At 49.1% G+C, this 27,271-nt stretch overlaps 1 protein-coding gene across 1 annotated transcript; it reads right to left on the bottom strand.

Annotated features, from left to right (window-relative positions):
- LOC137668084 (exocyst complex component 1-like) lies at positions 1 to 26,206 on the bottom strand. Its single transcript, XM_068409379.1, has 19 exons — positions 26,189 to 26,206; positions 25,418 to 25,430; positions 23,847 to 24,014; positions 22,805 to 22,932; positions 19,061 to 19,220; positions 18,081 to 18,274; positions 14,750 to 14,977; positions 13,086 to 13,218; positions 12,217 to 12,326; positions 11,526 to 11,675; positions 10,798 to 10,891; positions 5,101 to 5,213; positions 4,760 to 4,870; positions 4,343 to 4,413; positions 3,514 to 3,754; positions 2,774 to 2,957; positions 2,350 to 2,549; positions 359 to 553; positions 1 to 156 (listed from the first exon to the last, which is right to left on the bottom strand). The coding sequence occupies exons 1-19, from the start codon at positions 26,204 to 26,206 to the stop codon at positions 1 to 3; spliced, it is 2,667 nt and encodes an 888-aa protein (XP_068265480.1).
- Positions 26,207 to 27,271: the final 1,065 nt, after the last annotated feature.

Here is a 27,271-nt window from a genome sequence, read left to right as displayed (position 1 = left end):
CTACATGTGGGACAGAGTGATGGAGTTGAAGTAGCTCAGCAAGTCCTCCATGGTGAAGTCCATGGCAATCCCTGACCCTGCATAACAGCGTTGGATCAGATCCTCAAACTCTTGGTACTGACATATGAACTCCTGCTCCATAGCATGCCAAACCACCTGGGGAGAAACACAGACCATCAGCTCCCTTCATCAGCCCATGACAGTTATACGTGGGGGTGAACTGGGCAGAAAGGCAAGGTGCACTAAAGTAGGACAAGCCAGAAGAAAGGCACTTGGCCATCAGCAGAAGCTGCACTGCTTTGCAGCCCTGAACCCCACAAAATATCACAGCTTTACACCCAGATCACACTCCAATTACCGGCAAAAGATTTTCCTCCGGGGAGAGATACTTGTGGATTTTCTTGTAGAGGGTCTCAAGGGCTCTTTTTACTTCCTTGCCAGGGTATTTTTCAATGACCTTCCTCAGCTCTTGCTTGCTGTAGGCCAGCTGAAAGCTGACCTCTTCTTCTTTCACCCCTTGAGCCACACGAGCTTTCACCCCTTCAAAGAAGTGCTGGAAAGGCAAGGAGACATTCACTGATGAGCTGCCCTAAGGCAGAAACCTCACCACTTCCCTCTGTTCCCTTCCCATGTCTAACTAAGTGGAAGTACTGGAGATTGTTTATCCTCCAGGAAAGCAGGGCATAGGGAATTTCATCAGTTCTCTTCACTCCCTTCTTGGCAAGCAGGATCTCTAAGGGTTGCAGTGCCATGGAGCAATGGGACTGCTGGAAAAATCACTTGTGTTTCTTGGTGCCTCATACAGCTCTGCTCGCTACAGAGGGTTTGGAGCCAGAGGTGGTAGGTCTTGAAGGCACCTACCATTTCTCAGGGTAGGTCTTGAGAAGCTTAGAGGATAGAGACTGTGCAGCCTCTCTGGAGAGACTGTTCCAATGCTTTATTATTCTTATAGTCATTTTTCCTTCTATCCAGCTCAAACCTTCCTTTTTACATTTTCTGGCTGTTGTCTCTCATCCTGCTGTACACCTCAGTAATCTTCTAGGGAACATGGCTGATAGGTACCCCTGAAATTGTTTCTTCTCCAGGCTGACCAAGTCCAGCTCCTTCAGCCTCTCTGCGCCATGTTGGTGGTCCTCCACTGGCCTTGTTCCAGTTTAGCAACACCCCTTGTCACAGGTGGATGTGACATACATGTCTATCTCTTCCACAGCTGGACATAGTTTTCCACATCTGGTCTAATGAAGGCTGAAAAAGGGAATAATCACTTCCTTCAACCTACTGTCTACCCTCCTGTTCATACAGCCCAATAATCTGTTTGCTGTCTGAGGTGTTTCCACTGCAGTTTTGCTGTGGAGAAGTACCCTAAATCCTGAGGATTTTCAGAGGGAGAGAGGTTCCCAAATGGATCAGCCGTTTCCAAAAACAGAAACGGGCTCCTACATTATTTAGGCCTCTTTGCAACTTCTCTTGGTGTTAGTGAATTGTGCTGAAACCTGAAGAGCTACGTGGTCTGCTAGAGAAGGCCACGTCAGGGCTCAGGAAATCCCTGAGCAGAATGCAATCCAAGTACCTTCATACACTACTCGCTTTGCTTTGTCGTGAGCAATGAAATTATCCTTTCCCTCACAGAGGAAGGATTTGAAGCCATTAACACAGCAGGTAGCGTGAGACACTGAGCTGATCTGCCAGTCAAACCTACAAGATGTTTGACAGCAAAGACCAGAAACAAATGGGAAGTAACAGGCCCTATAAATAATTCAAGCTGATCTCAGCCTGTGAGACATTTAGGCCAGTGAGAAGAGAGAAGGAGCAGAGCGAGGAGGGGTCCTGGGGGCAGCCATCATCTCTGGAAGGAAGGGGGACGTCTGTTTGAGTTAGTGAAGCAAGATGCTCTTAGCTCAGTTAGCAAAGCAGCTGCTCGGGAAGCATGAAGCTGTGTTAGACTTATTAGTCCAGGCAGCCATGTAAAAAGAAACGAGCATCTGCGGGACGCAGGCACGCGACCCGGAGCGGGGGTCTGACCAGTCACAGAATCACAGAATCAACCAGGTTGGAAGAGACCTCATGGATCATCGAGTCCAACCGTTGCCCCTACACCCTCACGCCACTGCATGGAGGCTGAGCCACGGAGCTGGTGCCAGCATCTGATGCTACTGGGGCTGTGCTGCATGGTGAAACCCAGCAGTAAGTGGTCAGAGAAGGTGGGAGAACATTGGGGATGTGCCAACACACTAATATAATCCCAGACTGGATTTGAGAGGAGTGATTTGAACACCAGTGAATTCATAATTTTGGGAAGGGCAGTTGCCCTTTGAGACCCAGGCAAGGGTCAGTTCATCCTGTACTCACATTGAGCTTCTCCAGTGGCTGGCCCAGGTACTCGATGACATATTTCTCCATGTGCTCACTATACCTTTCCTTGGCTTCTCTCTTCTTGCCCTTCAGGCAGTGGATCTTCTTTTGGCACAGGAAGCAGTGAATGTGGTGGAAATTTTCCATCATGACCATATCTGTGTTCACCTTCAGGTTTGCCGAGGACAGACTGTTGACTTAAAAGAAAGGAACAAATCAGGTATGGAGAGAAGACCCTGCAGGCTGGGTCAGGAGGGACATGAGCTGAAGACCCATAGGTTTGGTCACCAGTGGGGCACTTAACCAAGAGCTCAGGTGAGCACACCCTGCTCTGGTGGCTCAGCTGGTTGCTAGTAACTCCTGAAGCTGCAGCTTTACATTTGCCTGACTGATGCACCCAACCTCCAGCCTTTGTACTCACTGCTGCTGAAGACGCTGCCAGCCAGCCTGAGCAGTGCTTTGTCCAGCTCCCCTCTCCGCCGAGCTGTCCTGAACGCCTCCTCTGAGAAGTTCACAAACTCCTCAAAGCGGCTCACGGAGGGCAGGATCCTACCTTTCATCTTGCTGGGCATCTTTGCCTCCTCAATCTCTTTGCACAAGGTCCCCTGGCAACAACACACAGCACGCTCAGATCTGATGCCGCCCCAGCCTCATTTTACAGTCTTGCTTCTCCACATCTTGGCACAAACACCGTTGATGTCAACACGTGGCTTCCCTTAACCTCAATGGTCTCAGAGCCAGATTTCTTGGCCAATTCTGATGAGCTCTCGACCCACCCCCCACACTCCCTCTCCCTGCTGCTTGGTCCTGGAGTATGTCCTGCTGTGCCAGCAGGAGAACAGGAGGGCTTGGCTTCAGCCATCTGACTTGCTGCTGTCATTCCCACAGCCTCCCAGTACTCTATATGAGGGAAACCCCTTTAGTCTGACCATCCTGGTAAGAGGAGGCACAGGTGGCACGTAGGTTTGTGTCCCACCTCCCTCACACAGACACAATCGTTGATGCAGTGAGAGTCTAGTCCTTCCAAAACCAAAGAGCCAGATCCCTGCCTGATATAAACCAGTACTGCCTTCAATGAAGATCATGTTAGTAGCTTAGAAGATTCTGGAGGAGCTCAAACATCACTCAGGTCTACTTGGGCTTACTCGTACTGACACTCACGATGCATTTGTTGAAGTTGCTCTTGGCCAGGAGCAGCATGTTGCCCAGGACAGTGTTGAGGAAGGATGAGGGGAGAGCTGAGGAAGAGTCCCACATCTCAAAGATGGAGTCATTCAAGGTAACCAGGACGTGCAAGCAGCCGAATGAGTGGACCTTGTTGGAGACATCTAGAAATCCTCTCAGCTCTGGTTCCAGGCAACTGAAGATCTCGCTCAGCAGCCGGGTTGTAGGTTCTTCTAGTCTTTAAAAAAAAAAAAAAAGGTAAGCAATTCAGTGAGGAGGGCACTGGCCCTGTGGCCAGCTGCAGAGGCAAGGGCACAGCTAAAGAAAGACTCAAAGCCTTCCATATTGCAGTGGAGCGTGTTTATGCTTGGGTCATCCTTCAACTCTTCACCAGCTCTGCTTGTGGGAGGATGTTGAAATGTCCTGGTTTTCCAGCCAAATGAAAAATTTCGGGGTTTTTATGCTGACATATTTTGTAAGATTTCTGTTCCATAGTATATTTTCACTTTATGACACTGCTAATAAGGAAACTGATCAAAACCTAGGGTTTTCTGTGACACACAAACCTCTCTTTCTGATCCACCCTGAAGCAGAACCACCGTGCTGAGGAGAGGCAGAACCAGGAGGCTCTGCTCAGCCTCCCTGCATGCCCACCTATGATGCCTCCTGGGTTTTTTGCTATCCAGGGTCCAAACATGAGACCACTTAGTTGGCACCAGGATGATCAAGAGTGAAAAAGAATCCCTCAGTTCCTCAGGCTGTTCCCGTGGGACACTCCAGACCATGCCCTGTCAGACCAGCCAGCTGTATCCCATCACCCACGTACTGGCTCCGAGGCTTGGTGCAAGGAGGGTCCTCTGGAGATGCCATGCCCTCTCCTCCCTTAGTGTCAGATGCCTGAAAGAAAGAATGGGATGGAAATTATGATTTGTCTGCCCTCCCTCAGAGAGGAAAACTTGAGATCTGGGTTTCATTTCTGCTGCCTCATATTGGAGTCCTGTGTTTAATGCTTAGAGATTCTGTGATTTTGCTGGAGCTACAATTAAGTTCAATTCAATTCTCCTCTTCCATCAGGTCTTGAGCTTCCCCACTACTGACACCACTGGCAGTTGCTAGAGGACAAGAGCCCAGGAGAGCTCAGGTATCTGATGGAGTTAAGCAGCCACCCCACTGTGTCTGCTGAGGCTTGTATAAAGCTGGAGGGAGGAGATGCGACTGGAGAGGACATAGTCCTCACACTTACCTCCAGCACCTGCAGATCTGCAGTGTCCTGGCTTAGCTGGAAGAATTTCTCAATGAACTGCTGCTCTGCAGTGCAAAGGGGTTGCAGCTCTCTCAACACCTGCTCCAGTATCTGCTTAGAAACCATCAACCATGTTAGAAAACCCTACTAGCACTCACTGAGGACACCAGAGTAGATGTCCATGTCCACCTGAAGTGATGTCTACACCAGGTCAGCAGTACAGAACTTCTCTGCTTCTGCTCCAAGTACACAGCACCAGAGAAAGGACCATGGGATGGGTTGCAGCACTGGCACAGCCCCTGTGGGACACATGAGCCCTTTAGAAAACCTCAGCTCCTTACCTTGATGATGTTGCCTTTGTTCAGTGTGTCCTCCTGGCCTTCTCTGCTCCCAGGGAGACTCCATCGAGACTGCTGCCTGCTCCCCATCGGCTTCTCTAAGCTCTCCTGAAGACCTGCACGGTATGTTGGTATGTGGTCAAACATCTCCATCCCTACTGGCCTCTCCAGCTCTTTGACATTAGGAAGAATTTCTTCTCAGCAAGGGTCATTAGCCCTTGGAAGGGGCTGCCCAGGGAGGTGGTGGAGTCCCCATCTCTGGAGGGGTTTAAGAAAAGCCTGGACATGGCACTTAGTGCCATGGTCTAGTTGCCATGGTGGTGTCAGGGCAATGGTTGGACTCGATGATCCCAGAGGGCTCTTCCAACCTGATTGATTCTGTGATTCTGTGACTGTGTGATCATTTTAACAGATTTAAACGTCTCTTTTTATGTCTGATGTTATGCGTGAATTGGCCTTTTCCTGTTGGATTCAGATATATGGGGGATGAAGGGTTTGCTCTCATTTTTTTTATCTGCCTTCTCATCTGTTTCTCTCTTTCATTACTCTTAATTTCACTGTCTGTGATGCTTACCCCTTTGCTATGTAGTGCTTAGTAGTAACTCTTAAGGACTGGGGAATGAAAAATCCTAGGTGGTAAGAGCGTAAATTGGCAGAAATGCCTGCAAGGGTTTCAGGAAAAATGTTCATTGCTTAGTTTTGATGGAAAATTGCCATAAAACAATATCCAGGCAGGGAGGAGGGTTGGCTTTTTTCAAAAACTAGCCTCTAAAAATTATAAGCATTCACCTGGAAATTAATATACTTTTCAAACATTACCAGTTTTTACCACGCTGTTTTCACTGGGTGCCTGGCTTAAGTGGAAAAGTTGAAAAATCTCTTTGAAACATGCCTTAAAAAAATATTATACTCGCTGAAAGAGATCAGTGGGGAAACATCTCTATTATTTTCTAATTAATTCTAAAAATTCGTATCATTCCACTAACCCCAGAGGTCCCAGGTGAGTCAGGCCAGCTCTCCATTTCTCATATCATCTGAAATATCCTTATTCAAGCCACTAGCTGCAGGGCTTCTACCTTTGGAAAGGATTTGTCAGACACCCTCCACGCTGAGCAGGGATGAGATATGACGGACGGCCCTGCTCGCGACCTCAGCCTTGCTAAAACCTTGGAGAAAATTAATGAGCTGCTTCATAATCCTTTTTCCCACCCTTACGCAATGGGTGATGATAATTTCACTTGCTGGGAAGTGGCAAAACCAGGGGAAAAAAAGATCTTCCCACAGCAAACGGGAAAGAATTTTATGAGCCTGTAAATTTTGGTGTGGAAAAGGGAATGGGAAAATGAGGAGAAAAGACTTAATTATTGGCTCACAATTGATTACAAACAGCGTGGGCTTTGCCTTCTAAACTCTCCCAAAGTCCTGAAACAAGGCAATAAATCATCAGGTGGTATGTTTAGAAGCGACTGACATAAATAATCCTTTATGAGGGCAGGGAATCAACCCTAAAAATTCACAGCCACGATAATCAGTAGAAAGAACAAGGCACGGAGAGCTAGAGCGGGCCTGGAATGTTTTAAAGCAGGGATGAGGGATGTTATCGGGCAAATGTCCTTGCAGCCTGGGCTTTCATCCATGCAGTGGCTCACCCCAAGGAGCAGCTGAAACGTCAGGAAAGACCTTGGATGAGGTTCCCGCAGAACTTCATCAAAGCCAAACCTGCCCTGCAAAACAGCCTGAGACCAACTAGTTTTGCAGGAAATATTTCATTGGGAGTCTCTGAAGGTTCCCAGGAGCTGGGAGAGCCCATGCTCTCCTTCGGTGCCCATCACTGCCGAGTTCCTTCAGCAGAAGGACGCGTGCGTGCATTGCCAGGGTGACCCTGCTGTGTGTCCTTGAGCCAAGGAGAGGTCAACGTCACCTCTGGAGGGAGGTGACACCAGAGGAGATGTGATGCTCTCCCTCCTACTTTGTCCCCAGGGTCTCCAGAGGTGGGCAGGGGTTGGTAGCACCACAAGCCCCAGGGAAGGTGCCTTTCTGCAGCGTGGCTGGCAGAACCTCTGTGGGTACAGCTTTCTAAAAATCCCCTTGTCGCTAATTGCACCCTGCAGTGATGTGGTGGCTGTAGCTTTGATGTGCTGCTCACATTAATGGTGGGCTGAGCATCCCCAACAAAGCTGGGGGCTTTCTACCTGTCCCAGACCTCTTCTCACCCCAGGGAGCAAAGCACAGTGCCAGCACACCCCAAAGCTCATCTCATCCTGGCCAAGGGAGCAACATCAGCAACAGGCAGACACTTTTGGGTGATTTACAATGGTGCAGTAACAGGCTTGTAGCCATCAAGGTGTCCTTCTACTGCTGCTACGGGTTTCACAGACACTGTGTTTTCTCCTGGGATTTTAATTACTCCTGTTTTATGGGACTCACACAGACATTAAAGACAGAAAAAAGCACTGAAGGGAAATCACTGGTTTAACATTTACCAAAAGGAGATCAGGCAGACAAGCTGCAGCACATGCCCTACACTACCTTGTTTTTTATTTAACATGTCCCTTTTCATAAAGGGCCTCTCTAACAGCCCTCTCTGCCCCTGCAATATCCCCCATTGTAATGGTTTTCTGAGCAGACTCAGCTGTGCTCTGGGAGGAGACAAACTTGGGTGGTTTTATTCTCTATCACCCAGCAGAATTAAAGTCCCGTGCTCAGAGCCCATCAATCACTGTGGAAAGAGGAACCAGGGCCTCTTTAACTTCTACACAGTCTTTGTTATTGCCTTCTGCTTAAATGAAAGCAATCACCCTTCTTCAGGAAATGGGGCTTGATCACATTATCTTATAGACCACAGATCAGAGTTTGCTTCCCCACTGCTAATTCCCCAGGCTTGCTTGCTGCCCGTGTGCTCATTACCTCTTATCGGGAATTCCTATTTTTAAGTGAAAAAGAGCACGTTTCCCCAGGAAACGCTGTGTTCAGGCATGGAGGAGAGGGGGATATGAGAGGGATGTTATCTTTTTTTTTTTTCAGCTGTTTAGTCGATGGGGCAGACAAGGCAAACCCCAAGCCCCTCTCTGCGGGCTGAGCACAGGAATGTCTTCCTTTACAGTTCTTATGAAATGCTGTCCTTCTTCAGAAAGCTCGTGTGTCAGCGTTATCGTGGGATTATTATTACCACCTCATTTTATTTTCCTGTTATCTGTTTGCTATAGGCTTTTGTGAGTCCTCCAGCACCAATGAGAGCTTGTAGCAACAAGTACAGCAGGTTAACGGCATTATGAATCACACAGAATCAGTCAGGTTGGAAGAGCCCTCTGGGATCATCGAGTCCAACCATTGCCCTGACACCACCATGGCAACTAGACCAGGGCACTAAGTGCCATGTCCAGTCTTTTCTTAAACCCCTCCAGAGATGGTGACTCCACCACCTCTCAAAAGTAATTTCCTATCACCGCTTTCTCAGCATGTCCCTCTGATTTAATTGCCTGTTACTTTGTTTTAAAATTACAAGGAGAGTAATAATGTCCTGTTGACTTTCCCTACACAACTTATTTTTGGACCCTTTTTATCATGTCACTACTTTTCTGCTGGAACTAGCAGAGAGATTTTGATCCTCGTTTTCCTTTTCCCCTCTCTTGGCTCCGTAGTTTGGCAGATCATTCTGGTATAGAAAAACAGGTTTCTGGTGGCTATAAAAATGTTGCCTGGAGGTGTTCGCTTTCTCCATTTCTAACAAAATTTCAAAAAGGAACATTTTAATTAAGAATTAGTATCTGAGCATCTACTGTCTCTTCCTTCAAAGGGGATAAATTTTTGAAAATTATGAGTAGTGGGGAGAAAAAGCCCAAATGTGTTTCATTTTCCTTCTTTCTTTTCAGGACTTGTGTGCTCCGCTGTGGGTACAAGTACGCTGCCAGCACTTCCCATCCTGGTTTGGTCCCGTGGTGCTGAGGTCCTCTGTTTTCCTGGTACGTGTGGCTGAGTGTCTGTCCCAGGGGAACTGGGGCTGGGCAGGGAGGAGCTGGGAGGGGTGGTGGGTGTGTTGGGGTACGGCTGTGATGTACACCCAAACACGGGCGCTGAGGAGTGCTCCGATGTCCCTCCCTTCAGACACAGCTGCCAGCAGCTGGGTGTTGCAGTCTGCTGCTGTTGGCCCACCCTGGACTGGGACTGACTGGGGCCGTACTGGGAGTGCAGCAAGGGGGTGAGCAGACCCAGCACTCAGGTCTACTCGTGCTTCTTGGTGCCGTGCCCTTCGCCTCTGCAACTGCCATGATGCAGAGCAAAGCGATGCTGAGTGCTCCCACCCGGAGGGGTGCAGGGTCTGTTGACAGCCACAAAACTTGGGGTGCGGAGGAAGCTGCTTCTGTCACCCCAGCATGGGAAAAGCTGCCAGCAGAAGCACTGTCCTGTTCCCACTCTTGTGCAAGTTGCTGCTAGCACAGGCTCTCTCTGTCCCTGCTTGAGACTCACCAGGTTCTTCACAGATCCACAGAGCAGGGAGGAGATTACAGCAAAACACCTGGATATTTGCTCCTTCCCTTTATGGCCAGTTCTGAAACTGATAAAAAGGGCCCTGGAGGGCTACAGAGGGGAAATCATGTGCAACGGTCTGATCTGCAACTGGTGATCTTCAGGGTGGCTGCCTGTGGCCCAGGCTCCCTAACCATCCCTTCTGCCCCAGAAGAATGGCATGGACTTCACCCCAGAAGACAAAGGATGGGCAAATATCAGGGCAGGTGGGTCAGCTGGGCAGGGGCTATTGGTGTGATCACTGCTGTGGGGCCAGCACAGCAAGCACAGGGATGCGGAGCCCTTCGCCAGGATCCTTCAGCCACCCGCCCTCTTTCCTTCCCCAGGCTCTGTCCTCTGGCTCCGGGATCTGGACACGAGTGATGAAGTAGGTGCAGAGCTGGAAGAAGCCGAGCTAGCACTCTGATAGACTAAACACACCACGCGAAGTGGGTTTTGACATTCAAGCAGGGCCAAGCTGGCATGGAACTTTCCATTACAGAGCTTTGTTTTGCTGAAGGAAAATGTGACTTCTGTGCAATCAAAAACTTCCAGAGGAGACAGATCAGTTTCTCTTTTTATCTTCAGAAACACCTGACTGGAATATTTTGAGTCAGATGCAGAGATTTCTGTTGAAATGATCACCTTGGGACAACACAGCCCCACAGTCAGCTCGCTATGAAATCATCCTCCTCTCACAAATATTGCTGTGAATATGCTCGTGTCCTCGGGGACAGGCTTGGTGCCATATCTACAGGGAAAAGAGTGTCTGAGGCATCTGTCACCAGCTCTGCTTGCATGAAATATGGACCCGGCATTAGCCAGGCAGTCCCATGTCCCCCTCTCTTTGTCTCTCCTGAGGATCATCTCGGCTTCTCAGGAGACAATCTCAGCCACCCATGCATCATTTCTGACTCCTGCAAAGGGAAGGTGCACAAAAGCTACAGCTCTGAGAAGCAGATAAACAAAACTGGGCAATACAGGGAGCCAAGGCTCACACAAACACTGCCTGGTGTCAAGCGGAGTTGGCTTTGTCACGTGCTGCCAGCTGCAGACCCAGTCCATGGAGGAGAAAGTAAATTCACGGCACAAAATCTGGGGAAGACACTTGTGAAACAGGATAATAACCATGTTCCCTACTTGCAAGTAAATCGCTGCTCAGCAGCACAAAAGTCATATTTGCAAATCACTCACTTGCTTTTCTTCTTCCTAACAAGAAGGTTTTGGCTTGTTCAAAAAAGGCTTTGATTTCCCGGTCATAGAGTCTGCTGAGGTTCTGGGCATAGACCTGGAAAGACAAGGCAAACACAGAAATCCCTGGTGTATCTCATCTCTCTACAAACTGTGCCCATTTCATGGCTTTATCTTCAGCTGCCCACTTAAAACAGAAGTCAGCAACTGGCACAGACCTATTGGTTTTGGGGTGTAGGACCTTCAGAAAGGCAAAACATGCATGAAAAAAAAAGAAAACAAGCCTCAGTGATACAAAAAGAACCATCTCAGTTACTTAACAACATCCCTGTTAACAGAAGAGGTCAAGGACTTTAAGAAGCCCCTTCCCTAGAACCCTTTAAATAAATCAATGTTAAATAACGTACAAGATCAGCCCCATTCATCTAATGCTTATCACTCTCATTCAGCAGAGAAAGGGCCAGATGAAAGCAAAAAGACCAGACTTCAGCATTTCAGACCTTTTCCTTCAACACAATGTCTGCCACCCAGTCCCAGACTGCTTTCCGTCAAGCACAGAGGTCCAACATCATGTGGCCAAGTTGGCCAGACACTCTCCTAGGAGGCCAAATGCTGGAAGCCTGTGGGTGGTATGGGTTTGGTGAAACCAAGCTCTCATCACGAATTAACCAGTTTGACTAATCTGTTCCTGGTGGATGGTTTGCAATATTTGTTCAGGATTTCAGCCATACCTTGGGGAGATCACAGAACAGAACTGGGTTGGCGTTCCTCAGCCAGGCCATGAGCGGGGCGTAGGGCACAAGTTCCTCATGGTGGAGGCCATGGCTTGGTGCAGATAGCTTGTCACTGGGCTGACCAAGAGCAGGGACCTGAGCATTACCCTAAAGCAACAGAAATGGCAGAAAGAGTAAAACAAAACATAGCCTTGAAATCTCTGGAAAACAATTGCTTCATAATTTGAATTTCCAGTTCTGTTTAAGAAGCAAATTTAAAGGGTGAAGCAGAGCATGCATGATCACGTTGAACTCTACTTTTAATGCCATGTCATGGGAACAATTGAGCCCAGAGGAATGAGCTGGCCCATCAGTAATATGTGATACTCCAGCTAAGCACAGTGGTCAGGAGAAGACACAGGAGAAAAGCTCATTGTTCAGGAGCATGCTGGAAACTGTCCCTCCACGCACTGGGAGGCAGGTATGCTTCTGGCAGGGGATGCAATGGAGAGGAAGTCATATAGGTGGGATGGGAGCTCAGCAGGTTCAGAGCAGGTCAACGGCAGGGTGAAGGCATGTGAGAAGACCTCTGAGGAGACACTTTTGGACAATCCTCTTACGGTGGCATCCCCTGTACCGCTGGTGCTATTTTAGCCCAGTATTCAGATCTCCCAGGATTTTGAGCTGCCATGTGAAGAGAGAAGCCCACCTGCAGCTCGAAGATGCTCGTAATGTGACTGATGAAAGAGTTTTCAAAGTTCTGCTTGAGTGTTTCAAACATGATCAGCTGCTCAGCCACTGACTGCAGTTTCCGGTAACCTTGAGGAAAAAAAGAGAGGGTATCGTGGTATGGAGTGGCATGAGCCATCATGCCTGCCTTCTCTTGGGCCCTACACTTCAAGAAAGATGTTGAGGTGTTGGAGCGAGTCCAGAGGAGGGCAACCAAGCTGGTGAAGGGTCTAGAGGGTCTGACCTACGAGGAATGGCTGAGGGAGCTGGGGGTGTTTAGCCTGGAGAAGAGGAGGCTCAGAGGTGACCTTAGTGCAGTCTACAACTACCTGAAGGGAGGTTGTAGTGAAGTGGGAGTCGGCCTCTTCTCGCAGGCAACTAGCGATAGGACAAGAGGACACAGCCTCAAGCTTCGCCAGGGGAGGGTCAGGTTGGACATTAGGAAGCATTTCTTCTCAGCAAGGGTCATTAGCCACTGGAAGGGGCTGCCCAGGGAGGTGGTGGAGTCACCATCTCTGGAGGGGTTTAAGAAAAGCCTGGCCATGGCACTTAGTGCCATGGTCTAGTTGCCATGGTGGTGTCAGGGCAATGGTTGGACTCGATGATCCCAGAGGGCTCTTCCAACCTGATTGATTCTGTGATTCTTTCTTTTCTGCTTTGCCCTGTCAGCCTGCAGGGCTGCCCAGCAAGCGCGTGAGCTAATTCCTGGGAACAACCCCTCCAGTTTCAGCGGGTCAGGGGCACCCACAGAGGCTGGACAGCACGGAATGGTGCTGGGTGTGCAGCAGGGGTTGTGGAGGAGCCGGTGGGTCTGCTGTCTGCAGACATAAATCTCTGCTCTCTACTCACCGGGCTGTATCTGGACGTTCATGCAGCCAGACAAAGCCTCTGCTGCAGCAATGCAGGTTTTCACTCTGCCAGGGCTGGAAAGATCTGCCCGGCTCAGGGCATTGCAGTGTTCCCTGCTGAGGTTGAGGTGGGTCTGAAACCAAAGCCAGAAGAGAACAGGTACAAGCACAGCCGGCTTCTCCTCCCTTCCCATCCCACCCAGAAGGCTGCTGGCTTGAAATAGCCAAGCGCAGCCTTCAGCTGCCAGGCTGCATGTGTCCGTCAAGAAGACCACGCTGCTCTGTCCCCACCAAAAACGAAGGTCTGCATAGGAACAACGTCAGTGGTTGCCAAGGAAGCCCTGGCAAACCTCAGCAGAAGTTTCCAAAGGGCTGGCACCTCTGGAATTTCTACTGGCAGCAAAGTGGTGGGGAGGAGAAAGAAAAAGCTAAGGAAACTGCAGCTTGAGTTGCGGAGAAATGAAAAGGTCAGTGGCACAGAGGCCACTGTAAGCAGTGGAAGTGGGGATTAGCTGGGCTACTGCAGCCCAGTTCTTGCATTGATGGAATGTTATGTTTGTAAATAATTTGCTTTCCCATATTCCCAGAGCTCATCAAGAGTCTTTCCACGGGCTGTGCTGTCCCCTGCGCCGGTGTCTCTGTGGCTATGGGGTACTGCAGAGAAAAGCTCCTTGCTCCTGTCTCCTGCTGAGACAGGCTGATGTGCACAAAGTCCACAGCTGATGGCAGACGTTGACTTAACAGTTACCTTCAAGGGTGGGGAAAAAAAAAAAGAAAAAAAGACATCAAAGGAGAGAAAAGGAATGGGGAACTCCCACCAGTGGGAAGAGAAGTAACAGGGTCCCTGGACAAACAGCCTCTCCAGGGCAACGGGGAGTCCCCAGCATGCTTCTTCCATGGTAGATGTATAGTTTGCCTCAGGACCCACTCAAAGTCCCCCAGCATGTGAGGTTATCAGTGCTGCTGGGAGCATGCTTTGACCAGGGGTGGGTGTTGTGTGCTCTGGCTCTAATTGCTCATTAAATATTGTGCATTCCTGGGTAATGATTATTGGCTGTTGAAATGACTATTATCTACTAACGAGAGCTGTTTCTCCCTAGTACAAAGATATAAACTGAAAGCTACCACGTGAAGGGAGGAAGAAAGCAGCTACCCTCAGTGACAATTGCTTCCCACAAGAAACCCCACACACCAGACGTAGGTGTGCCTGGAATTTGAAGGCACAAAGGATCTCAGGGCTTTGGGTGCAAGGGTAGAAGCGCTGCCCCAGCAGCCTCTGAGCGTGTAAGAAGAAGGTCCCAAAGCTGCTCATGAACAGCAGACCACAGCATCCCAAGTGAAAGGTGGCAGAGCTACGTTTGGAAGGTCCTTGGCATTACATCGTTCGAGGCTCATCTTGCCCATGAAAAGGACTTTCAGGGACCCCTCTTACAGCCCTGGACCACAGTGAGGGTACTGCACATCATGTCTGCTGCTGGTCTACCTGTAGTCCACCCCAGCTGTGTGGCCATATTATCCAGACAACAAAGTCCCTCATTTCTAGGCCAGAGAAGCTCTGTAGCCTTTGCAGACAGATAATAGTTTTCACAGTGTTTGAGGCTCACTGAAAGTTTTTTCTAATAGATCCAACAGGCTGAAGATTTATGTCTTTGCAAATCCACGTACCGTGAGGAAGAGGATTTCATCCATCAGCCTTGTCTTGTTGGAAACGATGCAATGTAGCAAGGAGTTTTCCCGGTGGATGTGGTCCATCTGCTGCTTCACGCTTCCCAGTAACTCGTCATAGATCTGCAAGGTCTCCTCCACTCTGGCCACCTCTGCCAGGGCCTCGTCGATGGAGCTCATCAGCTGTGTCACCTGCTTCTCAGAAGAGATAATGGCTCTAAGGTTGGCCTGTGGAATGGAGAAACAGAGGGCTTCAGCACTGTAGCAGGGACTGATCACCACCATCTCAGAGTCAAATATCTTGACCTTCACCCTCCAAGTCAAAGCAGAGACCCTATCATATTGCTATAACTGCAGCTGTCCTGCATCGCTACCTTCACAAGGTCAACGTCTTATCTTTGCACTTGGCTAAACTCTACATCAGCAACCATCTGCAAGTCCCGAGTGCCAGGGAAGAACAAAACCCTTCCCTGAGCAAGGTGTATGCTCAGAAGGCTTTCATCTGCCACAGCAAAGAGGTTACTGTGGAGTCCCTGGGCAAATCCGACCACGAGCAGAATACAGTCTTTGTAGGTTTGGAGAGGGTACCAAGCCCTGCTGGCTTCTGCACCCCACTCTTCCTTCTGTGGCTAGAGAAGTCCCAAGTGGACGCTGCATGGAGTCTCCAACCCTCAGTCCCCACAACTGGTGAAGTCCCCTGAGGACCTGGGAGTCCATCCCATGATATTTGTAAGGAAACATGCCAGCTTTGAGGCACTGGCCACCTCTGTCTCTAACTCATTTATGCAGAGCACGGTCATGCCAAGTGCCTGTCACAGCACACATAGCACAGCTCCGGGCATCTCTGCTGCTGCCAGGGTGTTACCAGCTGAGCTGCTCTGGCAGTGGAATTAATAAACTGTTAAATCGTGCATGAGACATGCACATATATATGTCTCTAATACGGAAATTGAAGGCACAATTTGCCTAGGGAGGTCTTGGGCATTTGTTTTGATGGGTGGTAGAGCTGTAACAGTGTGTTAATCGCTGCTGACAAGCTCTGCTAGAGATTAACTTCTTCCAAATGTTAATTGTATCGTTTTCAGGGCTTATGTACCATGCGGGATATCAAAGAAAACAATCAATAGACATGGGCCTGAGAGGCGTGACGCTTCCAGACTGCTATTTTAAAGCTTATAAACATCAATAAGGCGTTTAAAGAAGTTTGCCTTTTCTGATATTTCAGTTATCTGATGTCTTTTTCATTAAATGAAGAACAACAGAAGCATCTGCACCCCACTGTGAGCCGTCAGGCTCGGCTCGCCGGTGGGAAATGATAAGGACAAGCAAAGACTTGTCAACCCAAGACAGGTTACTGTGGCTTGGACCTACCCTGTGCTCCGAATTAGGCATGTGTCTGAAGCACAGCAGATGCTGGGCATCTACAATCCCTACGTTAAGGACTTTCTCTTCTCCAAGCTCCACCTGCATTGCTGTGGGGATAAAGATGAGCCGGCACCTCCCAGACTGCTGCTTTTGATAGGACAAGAGGACACAGCCTCAAGCTTCACCAGGGGAGGTTCAGGTTGGACATTAGGAAGCATTTCTTCTCAGAAAGGGTCTTTAGCCATTGGAAGGGGCTGCCCAGGGAGGTGGTGGAGTCACCATCTCTGGAGGTGTTTAAGACAAGACTGGACATGGCACCTAGTGCCATGGTCTAGTTGCCATGGTGGTGTCAGGGCAATGGTTGGACTCGATGATCCCGGAGGGCTCTTCCAACCTGATTGATTCTGTGATTCTGTGACCCCGACCCATGGCCACAGGCTCTGCCCGGAGCTTCACATTTTATTAAATGTTCCTAAATTACAGCCATAAACCTCCCACAAGCCAGTCACCACCGCGCCTTCAGATTGTCTTATTAGGGCTTAACGGAGCTGTGGGGGTTTGCTTGGAGCAAAGCATCACTGGTGGCATCAGCAGGGCCCCGCTGGCACCGCCGCTCGGGGCAGGGGACAACCCTCTTGCTGGAGGGGGCACAAAGCTGCCGGGAGCTGCCTGCCTTTCAGCAGGTGCCGGGATCCTGCAAGGATGGAGGAATACCAATGTGAAAATCAGCGCTGGCGGCCCCCTGCGTCCTTCCCTCCGAAGCAGGTAAGCGCTTTCTTGCTGTTGGTCCCCAGAAGAGGTGGGTTAGCAGAGGGTCATTAGTGTTGTAAGAGGAGGACAAGGTGTTATCACTGGGGTGTGGGGGAAAAACATTTAAATATATGCATGTGCTAGTCCAACTTGCTGGTATTAATAACACTTAATATCATAGATTAAACTTTAGAAATAGAAACATCTCATTAATTAATTTGTATTAGCAATAAGTGACATTTATTCATTAGAGGGCATTAAAGTAATGTATTCAACAGCGCCTTTCATCTCAAAGAACTTAATAGAGATTTATTAGTTACTCTCATAGGGTGGGAAACAGTCACAAAGTGCCCGTACCACTTGCCAAGAGCAAGCAGGAGCAGACCTCAGGAGTTTGGTTTTCCAGATTAACAGCTAAGTTTCCAAGCGTACTAAGTCATGTATAAACACAAATTGGGAATACAGCAAATACTGGAGCTAAAGGAGGTTGGATTTAGGGTTTGTGGCTTCTCGTATGTTTTAGGATATTTCCTTTGGCTTATTTTTTCCCCTTTGTTCTTCCCTTACCTACCCATAAAATCCTAGCGCCAGATATATTAGCATAAGACAAATGCTCGAAGCAGCTATCTCATTATTTGGCTCCAGCACTCAAAGAACCAAGTTATCCTCTGCAGAAAAGCAATAAACCACAGCAACTCTAATGAAGTAAATAAAGCTCACTAGTCTGAAAATAATGTATGCCTTCTCCACTGGCCCTTTCTACTACAGTTTATCTTTTACTTTTTATCTCCTTCCAGCTCTGTTTCATTTTTTTCCTCTTTTCTTTCTCCCTAGCTGCTGATTTTCCTTCTGTAGGGACCATTCTTGGCCCTTTCCTTTTCTCCCAGGCATCCCTGTCTGTCAGACCACCCCTTCTGCTCTTCATCACCCCCCACTCTTTACATGCACATTCATCCCCTCCCTCCCTACGCAGGTGTAGCCCCAGTACGGTGCACAGTGGGACAAAGAGGGACCCTCGAGAGGGGAGCAGCAGCATCCTCCTGACTTGCACGTGAGATGCCTTTTGAGCTGAAGTAGCACAACACTGAGATGACTTTCTCTCAGGTCAAGTTGCTCACAGCAAACGAAAGAGCTGCCAATACCCAAAGACTCAGCCCAGTGCGCCCCCATGCCAGGCACCTTCTTTTCGGTTGGGTCACAGCCCTTGGCCCCTTACCTCATCCAGCACATGGAGATCGTTGCTCAGCTGCTCTGCAAAGGCCACGGAGTTGTTCACAAGGGGCTCGTACTCCTCCATCAGCTTCAACACATCGGCAGCTTCCTTTGGTGTCATCTCCTGGTACGAACTGAGCTCCTCCTGGCTCTCCATCTCCACAGGGTCCTTCCTGACTTCTTGGGGCCTTTGTCTCCCTGCATGGACAGGAGGAGATGTGGAGATGGCCAAAGCCTTCTAGTTATGTCATGTTATTAGCCCTGCTAATATTAGCCCCAGGGGTCCCATTGAGTCCAAGAGATGTGAGTCCAGTGGTCTCAGTCTGCTGGTCAGTTAGAACAAGATCGCAGCATGGAGCAAAGAAAGATGTGGATGGGATGAAGGGTCAGCTTTGTAAAAGGGACAAAAACGGACCTTTGAAATTTAATTTGAGCTCTGGTTGTGTTTTTACTGGCTCACCTCTCTAGGATAGTGTGTTGGGGCATGTTGATACGTTTGTTATACAAAGCCGAGACAGATTTCAGAGATGAACAGGCTGCTTCTGATCAAATATACTGATAGTCATGTTGTAGAGTAAAATACATTTTTTATATCCATGTATATCTGTATTTCTTGACATACTGCTGGGGAATGTTACCAGGCAGGCAGCCAGGCTCCCTCTGGCCTGACATTACCAACACTGCTCACCTTCCCCAACCCAGAGTGCAGGTAGCATCTCTGGAGACCAGATAAACTGTCCTTCTGTTCTCTTCCCAGCCTGGCACTGTGTGTCCATGGTGAGGGTCAGTGGACAAACCCAATGGTTGTGCCTCCAGGTACACAAAACACGGACCCTCCTGCTTCCCTCTCGCTGGTACCCGCCTCAGCCTCTCCCAGCATCTGCAGTCACTGTTTGAAATTTATTCACCTCCCGTTCCTAAAGCAATGATAGTGATGATGCAAAACATGCAAACCACTCTGAGTGTGACAAGGAAACTAATTACCTTCCACTGCACAGGAGGGGACATTCACGAACGTGATGGATCTGGCGAGGAATCGGTGGTTCAGCTTCCACAAGCATCTGATAAAGGTTTTCTTCTCGTCAAAGCTGCTAGCGGTCCACTTGTAAACCTTATCGAACTGCAGATCAAAATCCAAGCTTGCCTAGATGGCAACAATTAATTACCACATCAGTTAGATGCCCCACCACACACACTCAGCATAGGTTTGCAGCACATTTTAATGTGCAAATCCTTCTTTGTGTTTCTTCCCTGCAGATGTAGACATCTCTCCCTGGGCTTCTGCTGCTATCCCAGAGCAACTGGGTAGGATTTGAGAGGGTATGTTCATGGCACTTGGCAAATCATCATCGACACGATAAAAGCACTGAAAGTGAGAGGATGCACAGCAATTCTGACCCTAGAAGTGGATGCCAGGACACTCACAGTGGGTCAGACCAAGCAATCAACCAGTCCCAGTGTCCTGGTCCAGCACGCTGATTTCTTTTCAGATTGCACAAACCCCTCACCTTTCACTGCAGGTTTTGGGGGATGAACGCTGATGAATCTTGACAGTGGCCAGTGGCAGATGCTTGTGAGAAGCAGCATTCAAAGGGCAAGCCCAGAGTTATATTGCCTTCAGGATTTCCTGCCAGCCTCCAACAGCCCGTGATCTAGCAGCTCGCTGAGCCGGAGGTTGTGTCCACAGCACCGTGCTTAACAGCCCTTGAAGGACCTGCTGTCCCTGATTTCCTCTAATGGTTTTTTTACCTTATTCATAACGTTGGCATCTACAGCGTCCTGTGGCAATAAGCTCTGCAGTGTAATAATGTGCTGAATAAGAAAGCTTGAGTACTGTGTCCAGTTCTGGGCCCCGCACTTCAAGAAAGACGTTGAGGTGTTGGAGTGAGTCCGGAGGAGGGCGACCAAGCTGGTGAAGGGTCTGGAGGGTCTGACCTATGAGGAACGGCTGAGGGAGCTGGGGGTGTTTAGCCTGGAGAACAGGAGGCTCAGAGGTGACCTTAGTGCAGTCTACAACTACCTAAAGGGAGGTTGTAGCAGAGTGGGAGCCGGCCTCTTCTCCCAGGCAACTAGCGATAGGACAAGAGGACACAGCCTCAAGCTTTGCCAGGGGAGGTTCAGGTTGGACATTAGGAAGCATTTCTTCTCAGCAAGGGTCATTAGCCATTGGAAGGGGCTGCCCAGGGAGGTGGTGGAGTCACCATCTCTGGAGGTGTTTAAGAAAACCCTGGCCATGGCACTTAGTGCCCTGGTCTAGTTGCCATGGTGGTGTCAGGGCAATGGTTGGACTCGATGATCCCAGAGGTCTCTTCCAACCTGATTGATTCCGTGATTCTGTGAATCAGCTGGAGTTAAGGATTCGGGGTAAGTCCAGCACCCACCCTGCCTCCCACTGCAGATATTCCCCTCTGCACTCCTCATCTGACCTGAAATCTCAAACCTCTCTTCACTCAAGAACTGCGAACACCCGGAGAAAAAACAGAAACAGGCTTCCACAAGCTCAGTCCTGAAATCCCCCCAGCAGCACTATCACACACACTTCACCTGGTATGTCCCAGTGGCCCCGTTTCCTGGCAGGGGAAGGTTGCCTGAGATAACAGGAGCATTGACTGGGAAAAAAGCACCCTTGGCATCTCCCCAGGTTGTTTTCATCCATATAAGTGTCAATATCTCTACGTCTCTCTATGCCCAAAGGATGTGGTCTCATGGAGGGGGAATTCCAGCCACAGGAGACTTAGTTTTCGCCACTAAGTGGTGTATAGGTGGAGAGAAGAAGGGAGGTTGCTGAACTCGGAACACCCCACAGAAAGAAACTCCTTCCCGAACCATCTCATTAGCTCTGTGGCACAGCGTGATCTCATCTTCCGGAGAACTTAGAAGCCACATTTATTATTATTTATACTAATCATCGTAACAGACATAGAGTTTATGTCTCAAGGCACACTTGCCTTGTGATGGGACTTCCATGGTGGGACCCTGAGAGATGTCAACATGTCCTGGCTGCAGCCTACTGCTTCAGCCTCTCCTCTGCCTGGGGACCTTGTGCAGCAGCTTCAGCTGGTGAGTATATCCCATTTTAGGAATGATATGGACAATCCTGGCTGCCCGCATTCAAGAAAGGTGAATTCAGCCTGGAAGAGGCAAGGAAGAGGGCTCCAGGCCTGGTGATGGGAAGAGAGAAGTCAATACAGAAGAACAGACTGAGAGGTCAGTCTGCTTGACCTGCCAGAAGGAAGGTTAATAGGGGAGGTGACTGCAATCTAAAAATATATCTGCAAAGAAGAGCTGTCTAACCTAAAGGACAGTCACGGCACAAGCACAAACGGGGGTGATGTGGGCAGGAATACAGGCTGGGAGTCATCAGAAGCCATCGGGACAAACAAGTTCTCTATTTGCCCCCCAGTATGAGGAGGTTCAAAAATACACCAATACTTTAAGACAGAGCACGATCAGTTTATCTCATTGGGATGGCAAATGAGGGAGAAAGGACTGAAAATCCTGGAGGTATCTTCTAATCCTACCTCCTCAGGAGCCAAAGCAATTTAGAAGACTTGGTGGAGCCAGGCTCATCTGCTAGAAGCAAGCTCAGGCAGGATGAAAGCATGTACTTCCTTGTGTACAGGAAAACGTAAGGCAGTGAGATACCAGTTCAGTCCTACCCATCGGATGAAGATGCCCTGCAAACCCGAAATTGTGATTTTCCTGTCAGACATGCTGTGCAGATGTACTTTATTTGCCCTGGATGTAGAACTGGAAAGCTGTTCTTTTTCTCATTTATTTCTATGCTTCTGAAAAACCCGGGCACCTTGCCAAAGCCCCTGGAACATTCACATTAATAAAAAAACTCATTACAACAACTTTAACGACACTCTGCCAGCCCCAGCAGCAGAAAGGGAATATCTTGTCCGTGCTTTCTTCCCCAAAAACCTTAATGTCACCCTAAAAGCGCAGACTCACACTGAATCCAGCTCTCTGTAATCCTTCTGTCAGTAAATGCCTCCCTTTAATCTTTAAATACCCTATGCAAATGTCTGTCGAGAAGCTTTGTCAACATGGATCGACAGATGGGGCTGACAATGTGTTCTGCAAATGCTGGAGACCTGACAAGAGCGGTGCTTTGCATCTCCAGCCTCCGAGGGTTACTGCAAAGAGCTTCAGGGGCTCCTCTGCCTGAGGAACAGGGAGGGTTTGCCCACTGATTGGGATGGAAGCTGTGTCCATGCAGCAGTCACCCCCTCCCTGCTCACCCTGCTCAGGTGTTTGGCCAGCCTGATGTTTCCTAACTTAGAGAGGGATGGCTCAGGAGGGAGGGAATCACTCCAGCCTCAGCATCCTGGGCACAGGCATCTCCCCAGAAGAGATGAGGGAAACGAGAGGTCCAAAAGCACTGATGTAGGATGGGGGAACCATTCAGGGAGGGACCTCCGTTCACCATACTCTAGGAAACAGCTCTGAGGGAAGGCAGAGGACTTTTAAATTTCTTTAATGGTGGTTGTTTCCTCAAAATTAGCGTCATTCAGGCTGGTTCAGTCCTGTATTAGAAATCACACACAGAGACACACACACCCCCTCAGCTGCTCTTCCCACCATGTAAATTTATGGGCTGAGCTCCAGAGGACCCGAATTGCCCTACGGATCCTGGCCCATGTCTCTCCAGTTTCGTATTCATCTCTCCCCCCCACCCATGATCAGTTCTGCCCTTTGCCACAGAAGGAAAGTTGATCCTACCTGATCGAGAGTCTTGCCATCTACCAGCTTCAGCTCTGCTAGAGGCCACCTGCAGGCTATCTTGTACTGCTCTCCTCGGTCTACCTTGACCTTCACCAGAAACGGCTGCATTGGCCTGAAGGTGTCCACTGAGAATGAAAGACAGAGGGAGGAAAAAAAAAACAACCCATAATATTATTGTTAGTCCAGTACACAACAGTTCCATGTGAGTGGACAGGTACAGATGGACACACAGACACTGATTTTCCATTGTGGCTGTACGGGTAACTGATGTATTTGAGATGCTACTTATAGGGTGGCTACATCATCCCTTGGCGATATTCCTCCTGCCCTCCATTGACTACAGAGGGAGCTGAAGCACATCATTTAGGTCAAACACTATGGCTAAGGCTGTCAGAAATTAATCCTGTAGTAGGTGACGGTGCTGTCTAGGAGCTCATTGGCAGAAGAGTCTCTCCCCTGTAAGTTTGTCAAAAAAAACTATGCTAACAACTTCTCAGGAGTGATGGAGCAACTAGAAAAGCACAGACCAAAGGAGATGGAAAACTGAAAAACTTCCCAAAGCAGTTGCACCTTTGGATCCTGATTAAATAGCTACACACTCCTGAAATGGCTGGGCACTGTGAAAACTTCCACCAAAACTGAGGAGAGACAGAATGAGGCTGTAACGCTGTGTTAGAATGGTTTGTTGCTGACCTCTAATGACAGATTTGATGCAAATGGTAAAAAAATAATCTTACATTAGTGGCAGGAGCAATCCTGCAGACCCCAGCTCTCCCTGGCCAGCTAAAGACCATCCGACGTTCAAGTGGGAACTTATGCATTTGTTGTCAGTTCTTGACGTACTACACTGACACCCCACAGCTCCTGTCCTTGGCTTAAGGTTGCCTTCATTTCATCTTAAACTACAGCATTCCAGTGATCCTATCTCTTCTCCCAGATTAGGAAAAGAGCCACCAGAGACCAAACTCTCTGCCTAGAGCTGCAAGAAACCTCCCTGGCTTTGCAGCTCAGCCTGTGTCCCAGCCCCCTGGGTTCTCACCCACAACACAGAGGACGGACATCTTCTTCTTCTTCCCCGTCTTCCAGACACGAACGGTTTCCAGCAGCCTCTTCTTCTGCGGGTTGAACACATCTTTTTCCAGTGAGCTCCAAAGAGAAGCCATGGTGATACCCAAACACGACAGCAAGAGGCAGCTGTGTGTGCCTCCTGCTGACGCTCGATGTCACCGCAGGCTGCGCAGCCTCTCCTGTGAAACACAAACAGGCTGGAGAGGTGACCTGCACCGAGGCCCTGGGCACACCAGTGACATACGTTACCACCACAGTGATTTTGTCTGGCAGACAGCATGAATGTGAAGTAATTCACAGAATCACACAGAATCCCAGAATCAATGAGGTTGGAAGAGCCCTCTGGGATCATCGAGTCCAACCATTGCCCTGACACCACCATGGCAACTAGACCATGGCACTAAGTGCCATGTCCAGGCTTTTCTTAAACCCCTCCAGAGATGGTGACTCCACCACCTCCCTGGGCAGCCCCTTCCAATGGCTAATGACCCTTGCTGAGAAGAAATGCTTCCTAATGTCCAACCTGAACCTCCCCTGGCAAAGCAAGGTGTTTTCAGCAAGAACGCTTTGTGCTTTTTTTTTTAATCCGCGAGATTCTTAATGGAAAGTTCTCACACAACTTCCTAGTCAGACCTAAGACCCATGGACATGTATTTCCACTGTGAGTCAAACCCAGCACTACCAGGGAGGAGAGGGCAGCTCATGTCCTGCATGTCACACACAGACACGCCGAAACAACCAGCAGTCGCGTTACAGCCTTTGACCTAGGGAAGAAGCAAAGTGGCTACGACTAAAAGGTTACATTGAACGCAAATATTTTGGTAAGACTTAGGGATAAATAAAAATACAGACTGAAGGAAAATAATAATATTTAGGACACGCACTTCCAATGTTTTCTAAGAGAAAGTTAATTGCTGCTGAAATTTACTGGTCGCTCTGCAATGAACTGAAACAAACGAAACCTTCAAGAGGTCCCTCCCCATAGCGATGGGGCGCTCAGCCCAGCCACATAGTTAATGAGCTGGAAACCACCGCTGCAATGTTTTTAATCTTTTTCTACCATGGCTGTAACTAGAAAAAAAAAGAACTTCACTGCTAAAATGATTCTGTCACCATGGCATCTCTCTGAGTGCAGTCCCTCCCCGGGTTATCGTGGTTTCTCCATCCCTGGCAGCTTCTCAGCCTCTCTGATGGCGTTCACCTCCAGAGGCAGGATGGCAGCCCGGGGACCCGGCCCTCTGCACCGCTCCTGCTGTCAAACTCCCTAATTCATTTGTAATAGCACTTGAGCAACAGCTACGGGGAAATGATTGAAAGCCAAAGTAATAGAGGGCTCGCTGATAAGTTAATGCAGGAAGCACAGTACTTTCCGTGAGTGTAATTGAAAAGCTGTCTGTAGCGGAGCCAGTTAACCCCCAATTTTCTAGAGACAACCTGTAAGACTTAAAGATCTCAGCGAAACCTCCCTGAAATTTTCGCAGAGGTGCACACGGCAGCGAGGAAGCGAGCGTTAGCGAAAGGAAGAGCGTTCGGAGACTTTACCAGCCACGTCTTGCTGCGGATAAATTGCGGGTCTTCAGTCGCAAGAAGCCTTAGAACAGGAAACAGTTTGCTGGTGAAATGAAAGCTTTAAGAGAAAAACAGGAAGAACCTGAGCGAAGCGCGTGAGCTGCCGGCTTGAGGCCGGGGCAGGAAACCCCTCGTGCGAACGCTGCAGGGACCAGGTGCCGGGGCAGCTGGAGGTGAAGTGGGGCTGGACTGAAAGCCAGGCAAGGTGAAATTGCCCTCCATCTCCTCTTTGTTTCGTTAAAGAGAGTCGAAGTGCTGAATGAGAACAACTGTGGTTCAGCCTCCAGCCAGATGCTGCCTCCCTGGTCCTCCTCCTCTAACAAAGGGGCTCAGAAACCTACAAGAAATTCAGGAGTCGGACAGGATGCTAACGGCACTGTACGTGCCCTCGTTAAGCAAGATGCATAATTTAGCTTTAAGCATAAAGGAAGCCTCGTCATTTTCCTTGTAACACCTTGGGACACACTTTAATACTAAGCTGGGTCCTGTTGAGGTCAAAGGACCAGAGGCATTTGAAGACAGGCACTGGTGCGAGTGCTGTCCTGCAAATAACTGAGGTCCACGCTGGAGCCAAAAGCAATAATCCAGAGAGGAGCCAGGAGCTCGGAATGGGGACTTGGAGAGTGGCATGGAGAAGCAGTCTCGAGGTCTAGCTGTGGGGCAGCAGGGCAGTAGCTGTGAATGATGCCTCAAGGCTCGCTCTCATGGCCCAGGGGGAAGGGCTGGTTCACACCACAGACCCACCTCTGGTGCAGCCTGCATGTTGCCTTCATGTTTAGCTTCAGAATTGGGTTTTGCAGCCCTGGCAGCGCAAGGGGAAACACTTCCCTCGCACGAACAGGGTTGAGGAGAGTAATCATCTTCTGCTTCAGTTTTCCTAAGTCCTTCAGCAACAGGACTTCTCTCTCTCTCTCTCATGCACTTTGCCCTCACTCTTGCACCAGTGTTGCTCAGCAGTTTGGGAACCCAGTAGGAATATCAAGAATTTCACCCGCCCCAGGGCCAAATCCCAGCTGGTTTGGCCCATCCTTTTCCTTCCCAAGGAATAGCAGTTGGAAGCACAGTGTGTGTCCTGGTTTTGTGGGGATAAAATTTATAGGGTCACTTTTCTGTTCCATTTTGTTTCAGCGTGTGGCCAGCTGTGGGCTGGTGATTGAGGCCATCAGCAGTTAAACCCAGGGCAGCTGCCCCAGGCTGGCCCACAGGTGTGTGCTGGGACATTAACCTCAGGGGCACTATAAATGGGAAAGCTTGTGGAGATGGGGGGCTCTGTGCTCTGCTATCTTCTTGCCTTTGTCTTTCTTCTTATCAGTGGTTGTGACTGATGGAGGAACTTGCCACCATTATCTGAGCTAAGTATAACTTTGTGTCTTTTGTGTTAGCGTTGATATTGGTTTTCGTATTTTTTTAAATCTGTTTAAATTTCAACTCATGAGTCTCCCTTCTCTTCCCAGTTGGGGAGGGGAGACTGTGTGATGGAACAACTGGTTATTGTTTAGCCCTGGGTGTGGGCTGAATGGAGACATCTCCCCAGGACCAAACCATAAGCATTTCAAGAGATTCACATCCTTAGTTTCTTCACTAAGCCTTTTGCAGCTGCAGATGATGAGCAGTGTGATGCTGCTCCTGCCCCCTATCAGTGCTCAGAGCGTTGTGAATGTGCCTCAGGCTGTGTCTGGCTGAGGCTCTGCCAGGTACCAGATGTCAATGGTAAAGCACCGAACAAAGATATTCTCAAAGCCTGGGTCAAAACACAGACGTGGGGTAGGGGGAATTAAAATTGCAGAGGCAGCTGCAGAGCTGGACTCTTTTAGCGTTGCAGTGCTG

Source organism: Nyctibius grandis, chromosome 10 (genome assembly GCF_013368605.1).
Source record: "Nyctibius grandis isolate bNycGra1 chromosome 10, bNycGra1.pri, whole genome shotgun sequence".
NCBI lineage: Eukaryota > Metazoa > Chordata > Aves > Nyctibiiformes > Nyctibiidae > Nyctibius > Nyctibius grandis.
This window is presented reverse-complemented; position numbering and strand designations above follow the sequence as displayed.

Bases quoted from the DNA above. Each gene is read 5' to 3' on its own strand.
- LOC137668084 (XM_068409379.1), bottom strand. The intron at 19,221-22,804 runs GTAGGATCAACT...GTTGCCATCTAG, and splicing joins ATGGCAAGACTCTCGATCAG to GCAAGCTTGGATTTTGATCT. The intron at 5,214-10,797 runs GTGAGTGATTTG...CATACCGTGCAG, and splicing joins GTTAGGAAGAAGAAAAGCAA to GTCTTCAGGAGAGCTTAGAG.